General features: G+C 36.9%; 2 protein-coding genes across 2 annotated transcripts in view; one reads left to right on the top strand and one right to left on the bottom strand.

Moving 5' to 3' along the window:
* Positions 1-14063, top strand: part of LOC136857363 (serine/threonine-protein kinase PLK1-like) — a 692893-nt gene that overhangs the window by 285332 nt on the left and 393498 nt on the right. The gene's annotated exons all lie outside the window — the stretch shown is intronic.
* Positions 1-14063, bottom strand: part of LOC136872240 (uncharacterized) — a 63694-nt gene that overhangs the window by 22289 nt on the left and 27342 nt on the right. Inside the window, exon 3 of the mRNA XM_067146067.2 lies at positions 7179-7253. Within this exon, the coding sequence (XP_067002168.2) occupies positions 7179-7253 (75 nt within the window). The remainder of the gene's footprint in view (positions 1-7178; positions 7254-14063) is intronic.

Raw genomic sequence — 14063 nt, 5'->3', positions numbered from 1 at the left:
TTCAGATTTTCATTATGATATGACTGTTTGACCAATTAGGTAAGGTCAGCATCACACCTGCACTCAATGCACTAGCTTCGCACTTGTTTCCAAAATCAAACATGTCGGACACACATATTGACATCAATGCATCTTCTACTTCCAATATTCCACAACCACACGGCACATTCCCGCAAATTCACTTTACCAACTGTACAATAAAGATAAAAATTTCATTGTTCCGTATTGAAAGTATTAATGTTAAAAATTAAATAATTGAAAAAGAGGTTCAACCTATTCAATACATAAGAGAAAGAAATGTAGTGATTACATTCTTATTTAATAGTAACTATAAATGGGACCGGTTTCGACCCTAGTCCAGGTCATCGTCAGCCGTAAAAACATGTAAAACAATGCATATGAAAAAGAAAAAGAAAAAGATTAAGTGAACGCTGGATCGGTATAAGATGAAACATAAATTAACGATGGGGGTAGAAATTGTGAGTCACTTAAAAGAAAACAGTACGTAATATTAAGAATGGTAGTATGGCACACGCAATGATAGGCGAAGTCTCACAATGTTTATGAATATTGGAGAACGGTCAAATGGGTCAGTTTCCACACTCTGTCAGGCACAAAGTCACAACACTATCAAATAATATATGAACATAAATAACTTGAAGTCGCAGACGAATAGATTTGTAGAAGCAAACCGCCAGCTCCCGGTGATCAGCGCGGCACATTCCAGGTCATGCGCTGCGGTCTCGAACGCCAAAGTAGAATGGAGAATATCCTGAAGGTCCAGTATTTATCTCGGTTGCGGGAAGTTAAGTACGTATATATAGAGTTCACTTAATCTTTTTCTTTTTCATATGCATTGTTTTACATGTTTTTACGGCTGACGATGACCTGGACTAGGGTTGAAACCGGTCCCATTTATAGATACTATTAAATAAGAATGTAATCACTACATTTCTTTCTCTTATGTATTGAATAGGTTGAACCTCTTTTTCAATTATTTAATTTTTAACTGTACAATAAACAATTTGTATTTGAAATAAGGCTAGGTTAGGATAACCTTCTATCAAAGCTTTGAAAACATATAACATTGTCAAGGTCTCTGATCTACTCACAGAAAATCAATAACCCAGTGCATGAACTCTGCGCTCTGTTCACTAAACTCAATTGTCAAGCGGCATCTCGACAGAAATTTATGAATATTTATAAAATAGAGTTACAATTATTGTCGAGCATAAACAGTCGTATGCAACTTGCCTATAATGGTAATTAACGCATTCACGCCCATCATCTGAGCTGGCTATATAAAGGGCTGGCCCAACTATTCCAGCTGTTAGTGGCAGAGCAAACAACAATGAATTCTTTTCACAATAAGTTCTAAACTAAACAAGATATGGAAACAAAATTTTCCACATACCTTAATGAAGTCCTGTAGCATCTCTGTAGGGTGTGGTAGGTAATGTCATACTTTCCTGGGTGAATGGGAACACCACACTTTCCACAAATATAGCATGTTTCACTAATAATTTTATTTTTGAAGCACACTTTGCACCTTCTTGATGGGAACTTGACTTTATTTGATGGTAGAAACTTCAAGAAAATGTGTTCTTTTCTCTTCCCATCTAACCTAAATGGTGGATCCTTGGCCGATGCCCATTTTGGCGGCAAAATCGCGGGATGTTGACTTGAAGCTGATGAAGTAGATGGAGCTGAGATGTTGGAGAGAGGTGACTGTACTTGTATATTGGGTTCACTTTTTTCCTGGAGCAAGTTCCTAACTACTGTCTGCATGAAATTCAGAAATGTTTTTTATTTTTGAGGATTTGAGTTCTGGAAGAGCCAAAATGTGTTAAAAAGTGAGCACTACAGTAAATTAAAGAAACCCTTATTTGGCCACTTTGTAGTTTTCCTCATGAAAGGATAGAGTGCTAAGTACTGGTCTGCAGTATCAACACCATGCATGTGTTGATTATAGTCGGTCACAGACTCTGGTTTCATTTGTATTTTTCCAGATTTGTTTGTTTCAACCATTTCTGCCGAATGGATGGTAGTTACCATAGTAATAACCTTTTTTCCCCTCTAAGAAACAAGCAAAGATCCTCGTCCCTCCTGAAAGTCATATTCCCCGTTTGAGAATTGCCTGGTGTTCCTTTAGATCTTTTGGTACACCCATATCTGACCGTATTCTTCCATATACAGCAGTGTTCTGTTCCCGTAATTGTTTCGCGAGTCCAACGCTATTGTAATAATTGTCCATATAAACTGTATACCCCTGGCCAAGATAATTTTCAAGCAGCTGAAAAACTGTGCTTTGTAATTTGCACCACTTGCATTATTTATATTGTCCCTACACACTATGGTTACACTTCAGAACGCGATTATACACACGCTTGTGCAATCACAAACCAACTACGCAGCTAGTTGGGCCAGCGCTAGGCTACCTTCAGAAACAAAACCAAAAAAAAGTGCATTGGGAGTGAAAATCGCCATGGCCATGTGGTTTCTTGTAAGTAGAAGCATTTATAAGGGTATTACTTTAATCTCTCTCACACATATTTGTGACCAAAATAGATCCCAGCTGCGTAGGAATGGCTTATCTAGGCTAAGTCGGATACGGTCCACAGCATGGTCATGCGCTATAGGCAAATAACTTGGATACGGGCGTGAATGTGTTAAGACACTCGTATGGAAATATTTTTCAGCACTCGTGGTACATAGATCTGGTTTGGTTATGTGGTTGTGCAAAAATGAATAAACTGTACTGTTGGCCATATATTCTATTTTCCTCAGAAAAGAATGCTTGGAATAAAGATGATGTGGTTGATTTAGACAGATATACTCTCAGAAGAAGTGTGGTATCACTTTTCAAAATGTCACATGTCGCCACTGCTATTAACAAGAATCAGAATGAAGATGGAGGATGTCTGATCCTTCGAAAAATGAAGGTATCGGTAAAAAAGGGTAGGGTCACGCAGGGTGTGAAAATGAAAGAATCCCTAGGTTTCAATAGCTAATACCGTCGGGGTCAGAAAAGAACACGAGTTGACCAAGGGAGGTCGGAAAGAACGGATAGAGCAGCTCAGCACCGATGTTATAAGCTACAGTAAAAGCATCCTTTTCTGAGGAAAATGGAACACACGGCCAACAATACAGTTTATTCATTTTTGCATAACCACGTAACCACCACGAGTCATAAAAATATCGAACTGTTGTTTTCGATTCCTTGACTGAATTTTTAAGAGAAGGCATGGTGCTACATTTTTCAATTATGTTTTTCTTTTCTTCGAAAGTTCTTAACGAAAATGGCATGTTCATTAAGCTTTCTATTATACATGAATATTCTAGGCCCGCCAACTCACTTATTTTTGAGGTGTAAGTGACAGCACTCATTTTAATGTTTAATGCGTTGTGCAGTTCTATAGGCTGTCTTTACCTAACATAAATTCACACTTTAACAAGAAAAGTCACATCGTATTATAATAGAAAACAATAACACCAAACACCATAGAGTTGCAGAGTGAAAGAATGAAGGATTACTGGGTGTAGATCAAAGCCCAAAAGCAGCTGAAATCGAATTAACGTGGTCCACAGTTGGCCAAAACAAAAGAAATAAAGAAATAAAGAAAGAAAGAAAGAAAGAAAGAAAGAAAGAAAGAAAGAAGAAAACAATAACAATAATATAGTAATGCACTGTTGAGCGCGCCGGAAAGAACAGACAGTACAGTTCAGCACCGATGTTATAAGCTTTTGTGTATCCACTTTTCATTGTGGTAACACAACAAGAGAACATAACAGGATACATCTCAGTATCGAGGGGAGAAGGGCTTTGCTTGGGGACAAACGCAGAAACCACTGCATGGAGTGGTAACAGCCTCTCGCTCAGCTTTGATGGGGATGATTTACTGCAATAGAATTCTCGCAGCATGTCCAGGGGAAGAAACAATAATATTAAATATTAGTATTAAAGAATATTCGATTTTTACATTTTCAAACTGTTACCGGTGGTAACAGTGGATACTAGCACGCTTCGCCACTGCAGAAACCGCAACAACCTGCGAGTAAATGAATGAGTGCACGTCGTATCCTGGAATTAAAACCTTGGCTGCGGCTCAAAAGTTGCCAAGTTTTCCATGCAATGTACAGCAAAACTTGCTCCGAATTAGACAAGTTTCTACATTACACAAAACATTGTTGTTTTTTTTTCCTTAAAAGAGTAAATTGTAATTTTAAATATTCTTTAGAGTTTACCTTTACCCTGCCTGGTGGTGATGATCATTAAGGCATTGAAGTCTAAATGGTCTGACATCATGGTTAGCCAGTTCAAGTCCTGTTAGTCGAAAAAATTTTCACCATCAGAATGTTGGCCAGCAGGGTAGGGGAGGTGGTGGTATACAATTTTTAATCATTAGATTGTGTGCCAAAAAGCCTGGATTCAGTTCCAAACCCCATCCGCAGTGCTCATGTGGAGTGAGGAAATATGATGCTGTTGATGATGATTCGTCCGTCGGATGGAAACGTAAAGCTTTCAACAGATCCCTTGGTGTTATTCGACAGGAGAAGTCTATGTGCCAGCACTGGGTTTCGTCCTCTCACTTCCTATTATCATACAATACATGATATTATTACGTCATTCATTTCATCTCATTAACTCCTCTGCTGAGGATGATGTTAGAAAGGGCATCCATTCATAGAAACCACCACGACAGATTCATCTCACCTCATACCCAACCCCATAGAGAAACGGGGCAAGGTTTGGACAAACAAACATTTAGAGTTTACCCTTATCTCTCTACGCATGGCGCTCGGCTATCCAGATTGGTGTACGTAGTACTTTCGTACACTGATTTGTTAATTATTATTATTATTATTATTATTATTATTATTATTATTATTATTATTATTATTATTATTATTATTATTATTATTATTATTACTAGTATTATTATTATTACATACAGAATGATGCACAGTATATCACTTTGGCACTATCACAACACTACAGTATATTATACTATTTTAGAGCACTGGATATACGCTCCCTAAACTTATTTCCATTATAAAACTCCATATGGTACTTCACAACACTAAACTTTCTTCCACTGATCAAACAAAGAAATGTACTTCCTTTTCTTTCTAATTGTGTCATTCTGAATGCATTCCTGGGCTGAGTACATTATAGATGTTGATTCCCATAGAGAACATGAAATATTTGTTCCCAGTGAGTAAATTTATAATACCAATATAGTTGGTCCATTATTGGACGTTATAAATTTCCCAGCTAACTCATTCCTGGTTACCAGCGTTTTGCCCTAGTGTGCCAAATTGGCCACATCAGTTGGTAAATAGCACACCTATCAAGACGCATGGCTAGTGCATACCGTGGAGGCCACTGCGTAGGCTACTTGGAGCCACCGGCAGTGTCAATGCACTGAAGCGACAGATCAACACTTAATACACGTTCTAAGCACGGACTTGAACTGCAAAGTGCAGGCATTCGTGTTCTGTCGCTGTACTGTATGATGAGTCAACGGAAGGCAGATAAGCTGCGCGCGCCCGCCGGCCAACCGAAGAGAGAAACTCACTGTAGAAGTAGAGTATAGCAGGAAAATGCTTACTAGAATGGATGAAACAATGAAAACAATGAAAACTGTCTGTGTGAGGACCACTGGCAACAATTTCAAATCTCCTGACTCTGCAGACCTGGAAGTAATATGAAGTAATACAGAAGCAGAAGTATACCAGAAACTGAACAGTTGGAATGATGTGTTTAAATAATTTGATCTCAAAAGAAATAAATCCGCTCCAAAATAGTGATGCGGTCAGTGAGTTGCAAAGAAAACAAACAAACATCACCTTGGATGAAGAAAAGTTCAACTAAATGGAAAATTAAAATATATGGGCAGTGTGGCCATCGCAGAAAATAATCGGCACTATGCAGAGATCATCAGCAAAGTCCAAAAAAAAGTGCACATTTGTACAATCAAGTGCAAAAGCTTCTATGGTATTCCCAGATCCCACAAAGAACAACAAACCGACTATTTAGAATAGAATAGTCATCTTGAAACCTTCACTCCAACCGGCAGAGATATTAACAAGCTCCATGCAGCAGAAATGAAATACATGAGAATAATACCCCAAGATAATGATGGGTGGAAAATGCTGGATTCATGTGGTAAATATGGTAAATATGTACAAATTAAAGGGCATTTCTGATGTGTTCAGAGAGCGAGTACAGAAGATTCTGCTCCTAAAATACACTGGAGTATTGAGCATTGTTTTACACTACTGTATATTGTCGTACATTTGAAACAAGAAATAATTAAATGTTTCACAAAAATACTAATTTCATTTTCTCACAAGAAATTTGAAAAGAAACCCAGCCTAATTAGCACCAAGGACATTTTATATTGATTTAAATTTGACCTGGAGATGAGAGAATTGATATTATTAGATGATGTTATGAGATTGCCCTTTATGTGAAGCATTGCAAATAAAAAGGACAGATTCAACAAATATTTCATTCTGGTAAAAAACAAACAGAAAGGGAATTACAAATATTATGAACATTTTTCAGATAAAAGATATTTGTTCAGAAAACGTACAAATGGATCATATTGTATTTCCCGTATTTTACATTTTTTTCAGTAATTTTCAAGGACTGAGCATCTCTAAAAAAAACAAATTAGGAGGCTACAAGACAGGTTTTCTCCAATCAAATCTTATATTGCAGAATATCAAATTCATCTTCACTGGAAAACACACAGGAGCTTACGTATACAAGGAGGAGGAGGAGGGCTGTTGTGTTCTAGTTTGCTAGATTTTCTTCAATGCTGATTATCAAAAGGAGAGAAATGTGAATTAAATAAACTTATTTCACATTAATATCCTTGGTGGATCATTATTTTTTAAAAAAATTGTCCCATGCTGAGTTCGTCCTTTATCTTTGCAGAATCATAGCCTATAAATAAAAGGTTGGTAAGCTGTTTGAAAAAGCCTGGTGCAGTACCTTTGAACTGGTGACAAAATCTCAGGTTGTGATTTTTAGAAAGAGGTATTTTTTTGGCATAAACTGTTCGCTACATTGGCAAACAAAAAATCACACACACACACACACACACACACACACACACACACACACACACGCGTAGAGTTTGAACAAAGGAAGGACTTAATTAACGTACCTGGAATATATTATTGATGATCTGGTTCCGATCTGCTTGCCGTCGCCATCGTGTTACATGTGGCTCCAAAGTGTCCTGGAAACAGAAATCACAGGACTCTATAACCGCATGAATTGATTTAGCTGAACTATGTAACGAGGGAGAGTAAGATACAAAGATATGATCGAGCACTGATCATGAGGCCAGTGATGCTTATAGACAACAACAACAACAACAACCGCAAAAACAAATAAACACACACATACTCTAAATCAAAGTTAAATTATCTGAGGTCGTATCCAATGATGAGAAATCCATTTTTGACGATAGTAATCATCAAGCTTTTTGAGAAAATTCAGCTTTTCTTTTTTCTTTTGCTGTGGTCATCTTCACTTATGTGTACTACACTGACTTAGCAAATGTCGTGGGATAGTAACCTAATAGCGTGTGGTGCCTCCTTGGCCCTGCAAACTGCAGTGAGACGCCATGCAGGATCCATGGCACAGAGCCTGCGTTCCAGGACATCCCAGATATGCTCGATAGGGTTCATATCGGGGCTCCTGGATGGCCATGGCAGTTGTTGGACCTCCGCTGCATGTTCCTGGAACCATTCCCGGGTGACGTGGGAGCGATGTGGTGACGCGTTATCATCTTGAAACACAGCAGAACCATCTGGGCGCTGGAAGGCCAAAAATGCGTGGAGATGGTCTCCGAGCAGCTCAACATACCGCGTACCATTCAAAGTCTCTTGCAGAACAACTAGGGGGCACATTCAATACCAGGAAAATGCACCCCAGACCATAACAGAGACACCAGCACCCTGGACCACACCTTCGAGGCAGGCGGGATCCATCGCTTCATGTGGTCTGTGTCATACACGGTGTCTCCCATCGGCATGGTGCAGTTGAAATCGTGATTTGTCCGACCATATCATGTTACGCTATTGTTCCAGTGTCCATCCCTGGTGACTGGCGACAAATGTGCGTCGTTGTGCCCGATGACGTTGGGTTAAACCCTTAACTGGGTTTGACGCCTAACGGCATCAACAGCTGTCGCACGAGTATTGGGTTTGACACCTTTAGGCGTTCTTGTACTTCTAAATGTGTTCTTACGTAGGGTTAGCTTCCTATAGGCGTCTGACTATTCTTAATCACTTCTGCCATCTACTATCATAATTTAAAGCTAATTCCATTCATATTAGATGTGATTATTGCTGTCCTATTCGTTTTTATCCGGTCTCACGCCAGTCGGGTAGTTCGCGCCTAGGCGCCAGTCCAACAGCTGTCTCGTGTTGCCTCGTACACAATTTTTTTAAGTTAAAGGAAAACTGGGTAGTTTCATGATGGATGTTAAGGTCTATAAGTGTGGTTTCTAAAGATGGCTTTGAACTTCTTTTTGACAGTGTCCATCCATCTTGTTCCGGGCCTCCTTCTTGTCCACTCTATCTTAGCCTCCAACACTTGTTTTGGTATCCCTCGCTTTGCCACCCACAAAACATGTCCAGACTATCTCAATTTATTCTTCTCCATCCTGTCACTCAGTTTTTCTACCCCTATTTGTTTTCTGACCTCAACATTTCTTACTCTGTATCTCCTTGTCTTTCCTACCATTTTCCGCAGGAACTTCATCTGACTGGCCTGAATTTTACTCTCATCTCTTGCTATCAATGTCCAAGTCTCTGATGCATACATTAGTATAAAGGTACAAAGAACGTGTACATTAGATAGTCATCTATATAAGGAAGGAACAAAACCCAACAAAACGAACAAAAACATGAACAACAACAAAACTAAAAACACATGCTCATTCTCTAAATGAAAGTTAAATTATCCAAAGTCGTGTCCGATGATTTGGGAATGGAGTTTCGATGATAGCCGTATTTCTAAGAGTAGGATACACTGGTTACTGATCAACAGGGGAGAATTTAATGACCTAATCATCATCATCATCATCATACACTAAAAGCCAAGCTTTGTCACTGCAATCATTCTCCTCTCAGTCCTGCTATTCTTTTCATTTCCTTGTAATTTTTATACATCATCAATTTTTTAAATTTTTTAAATTTATTTATTTCATTTCAATATAGGCACCTGAGCCAAAGCTCTTCTTGGTGCAATACAAATAAATTACAATGGCAGCTGTATTCACAATGTTATTACTAAATAAAATACAGTAAGTATATAATTTAACATGATATAATAGATAAGTAGCCTCAGTGGCTCAGACGGCAGCGCGTCGGCCTCTCACCGCTGCATACCGTGGTTCAAATCCCGGTCACTCCATGTGAGATTTGTGCTGGACAAAGCAGAGGCAGGACAGGTTTTTCTCCGGGTACTCCGGTTTTCCCTGTCATCTTTCATTCCAGCAACACTCTCCATTCTCATTTCATAGCATCTATCATTCACTAATAAATCACTTTGGGAGTGGCGACCCCATCGTACTAACAGCCTATATCTGCTACATTCCTTACATCCCTGACCTGGTCAATGACTGGAAAACAGGTTGTAGGTTTTCATTTCATTTTTCATAATAGATAAGATAGGACAAAGCTTCCTAACCATAATTACCATACTACTTCAAGTATTTAGTTACATTACTCTTGAAGATAGATAAAGTTGGTAACATTTTTATATTTTTTTGGAAGTGAATTATACATAGTTATAGAAAAATGCCAAAGAGAATTTCGACCATAACTAGTAGAATGAATCTGATTGTAGTGAATATTATAAATAATTCTTGTTTCATAATTATGAATCTGTGAATTGGTAATTACTGATGTGTTTGAGCGGACTAATTTGATTTGAATTTTATAGATCATAATTATAGAAGCCTTTATGTGGAGGTCTGGAAGTGATAATATATTACAATGTTTATACAGATCTTTAGTCAGTGTCAGAATGGGCAGTTAGAAAATTATTTTTAGTGCTCTCTTCCTAAGGACCTCTACCTTTCCAAATAATTCTTTATTACAGCATGCCCAGACATGTATCATATAAGAGATGTGTCTTTCAATAAAAGCATAGTAAATACCCTCCAACAACCCAAGAGAGAACTTATATCGCAATCTACTGAGGATACCAATCACAGAGATAATTTTATTACAAATAGTCCCCACGTGATTACTCCACGACAGATTTTCATCTATAATCAGTCCTAAGAATTTAGTACTGTGCACTTTCATTACTCTGTGATTGAAGAAAAGCAGATTTTTATCCAAATTGAATACATATAAAGGTTTATGAAAATTTATGTAGTTTGTTTTTGTTAGATTTATAGTTAATCGGTTGGAATTAAGCCATGTTTCAAGTAATAGAATATCCTGCTGCATATTTTGTTCATGATTGCTAGAGCCTGTATAAAAAAATACATATTAGTGTGATCAGCAAAAATGGATAGTCTTCCATTTAATTTAAGGTGACCAATATCATTAATGAAGATGATAAACAATAGAGGTCCTAGCACGGAACCCTGAGGCACACCAATTGAGATCACCTTTACATTACTCTGAGTATACATGTAACGAACTTCTCCCTATTAGAGAGGTAATCAACAAACCAATCCAATGCAATACCTCTAATGCCTGCTACTTCTAATTTATGTAATAGAATTTTTTGATCAACTGTGTCAAAAGCCTTTTTAAGATCTATAAATAAACCAGCTGCTAACATACCGGAGTCTAAAGCTTGTTGTAGTTTAATAATAATATCCTCAATAGTATTACTGGTACTCGAGTGAGGTAGGAAACCATACTGAAATTGATAAAAAATATTTACTATTTAACAAAAAATCTAATAATATATTTTTTTAACCACTTGTTCTAAAATCTTAGATAAAGGAGGTAGTACTGAGATTGGTCTGTAATTACTTACATTAAATTTATCCATGCCTTTGTAGATTGGTACAACTCTGGTGATTTTAAGTTTGGCTGGTACTTTACCCTCTGATAGAGATTTGTTAACTAATTTTGTGATGTGAGGTATAATAAATTTAGAGAGTCTCTTTATAAGAATATTATTAATACCAAAACAGTCAACACAACAACTGTTTTTAAGATTATTAATTATCTTTGTTAGTAAGCTTCTATAATTCACATAGTTGGAATTCAGAACCTTCCATAAATAATAATAATAATAATAATAATAATAATAATAATAATAATAATAATAATAATAATAATAATAATAATAATAATAATAATAATAATAATAATGTCTTTCTTGGTCTTTCTCTTCCTTTCTTTCCCAGTACTTTTCCTTCAAAGACGTTTACTAGGAAGTCATTATGTCTCAGGATATGACCCACAAGTTTTATCTTCCTTCTTTCCATATCATTTATCACTATCCTTTGCTCATTCATTTCCTTTAGAACATCTCGATTCGTCTTTTTTTGAGTCCAGCATGTCCTCGTAATTTTCCTCCATACTCACATTTCAGTTGCTTCCAATGAATCTCTTTCCATTTTTCCTATTGTCCAGCTCTCACAACCATGAAGTAGTGCACTCCAGGCAAAGGATTTTACAAAAGCCTTTCTTGTTTCTAAACTTATATAGGTATTTGTTAAAAGACTTCTTTTATTTTGAAAGGCCTGCTTAGCAAGGGCTATTTTTCTTTTAATTTCCTTGGTGCATGTATTGTAACAGAAATGTTGCCCTTGTTCTATTTTGGAATTTCCTGTTCTTATGTTTGTATTAACTTTGCTGCCATCTTTGCTCACAACTAAACTTTTGGTTTTCTTACTATTGATTTTAAGTTTGTAATGTTTATGTATCACACAGACTAGTCAACATTATGTTAAATTCCTTCTCAGAGTTTGCTAATATGGAAATGTCATCAGCAAATCTAATACTGTGGATTCTTTTCCCAGTTACCTTTATTCCTTAACCCTCTACTGCATACTGTTGCCTTTAGGCAACAAATAAATTTTCACCTGTATAAATGGATAAATATTGTAGACAGAGGTAGTTTTACGGCACACCTTCAACTGTACAATCAATTAAACACATATCCCAGTGATGCCTTGTTTTTTTTTTTTACGTAACATAAGACAAAACAGCCCTACAACCAAAGGTACTCCTTCCACCCCGTCAGCATCCACGCGAACCAACCACCGTTTATTTTACGTGGGCCCTCCCCATCGCATTACCACAGGCTTCAGGAGTACCTCTGGCTCAACCTCAAAGACATTACCGACCTACGGTTCTGCAAGTTGTACTTGCGCCTTGCAGTACGTACCCATGGCCAGTAGGTAGTAATGTTTGGTCTTTGAATGTTAAAAGCTTAGCGTAAAATCGTAAAAAATCGTATATATATTCAACAAACTTTTGGTTTTCTTACTATTGATTTTAAGTTTGTAATGTTTATGTATCGCACAGACTAGTCAACATTATGTTAAATTCCTTCTCAGAGTTTGCTAATATGGAAATGTCATCAGCAAATCTAATACTGTGGATTCTTTTCCCAGTTACCTTTATTCCTTAAGTCCTTTCCTTTGAAGCACAAATTGCTTCTTCAATAAACAAACTGAAAAGGTATAAAAGTGGACAACCCTGCCTCACTCTTTTCTTAATTCTTGCCATTCTTGTATATCCATTCACCTCAATATTTGTACAGTGGTTCTTGTAAATTTTCCAGATGAGCCTTCTATATTTCCAGTCAGTTCCTACTTTCTTCATACATTTAAACAATAGTTCCCACTTTATCATGTCAAAAGCTTTTTTTCAAGTCAATGAATGCTATACACACCTTTTTGTTCATTTATAACCTTTTTTCCAGTATCATTCTTAATGCAAGGATTGCTTCTCTCGTTCACTTTGCCTTGTCTAAAACCAAATTGATCATCATCTATGTATTGTTCTATCTTAAATTTTATCCTGTTCTTTATTATATTCAAGAGTACTTTTGAGGTATGGGATAGGATTGAGATTGTTCTATAATTACTACATACAATCCATAGCATTTCCTCTATTTGGGACAGTGATTTTTCTGCTTTTACTAAAGTCACCTAGGATCTCTCTTGTTTGATAACACAATGCATTTACATTGAAAAGATAATCCTTCAAGTCTGAATCAGCATTTTTCAAAAGCTCTGCAGTTATATTATCAGTTCATGCTACCTTTCTATCTTTTAAGCTTGATAGGCCTTTTTCAAATTCCTGTCTGGTTATTGGAGGATCCATTTTATCACTGTCATCATCTGTTATCTCTTCCAGTACTTCATTTATGTCTCTGATTTCTTTATCACTGTACAATTCTTCTATACATTCTCTCCAACGTTCAGATACTTCTTCATTATCCACCAGTAGATTTCCATCCTTGTCTTTCAGCACAGTGGATTTTGTTTTAGGTTTGTACTGCAGGGATTTCATTTTATGATATGCCTGATCCTGTCTTCCATTTCTTGTATCATTTTCAATTTCTATGGCTATTTCTTTTGCTCACTTTTGTTTCTCCTCTCTACATTTACTTGTGACCTGATCTTTTATTCTTTTATAGTCTTCCAATTTATTTTCTTTCCTCAGTTTATTCCTCTCTTCAATAAGATTTAATATCTCATCTGTCATCCAGTGTTTTCTTGGTTCCAGTTTCCTTTTATCTAAAACCTCTCTCTACTATTCCATCCTTTATCTTGATTCATTCTCTTAATTCTTTTTGATGTCTTGCTATCACTTCATTGTCTTCTCTTTGAAGAGCTGCTTAGTTTCCTCTTTCTTTAGACCATCCAAATGCCATTTTGTCTTTTTTGTTTACTGTATTCTTCTTAGCTGGATACTGCATTTAGCTAGGGCAAGATTCTGGTCATTGTTAACATCTGGGCCTAGTGGTAGTGGTGGTGGTGATTATTGTTTTAGGGGGAAGTACGAAGAGGCAACCATTGACGCAAGTGCGATAACAGGGTATAACTTGAAAA

The sequence above is a fragment of the Anabrus simplex genome, chromosome 1 (genome assembly GCF_040414725.1).
Source record: "Anabrus simplex isolate iqAnaSimp1 chromosome 1, ASM4041472v1, whole genome shotgun sequence".
NCBI classification, from domain to species: Eukaryota; Metazoa; Arthropoda; class Insecta; order Orthoptera; family Tettigoniidae; genus Anabrus; species Anabrus simplex.
The sequence above is the reverse complement of the archived record's forward strand: the minus strand, read 5'-3'. Positions and strand labels throughout refer to the sequence as shown.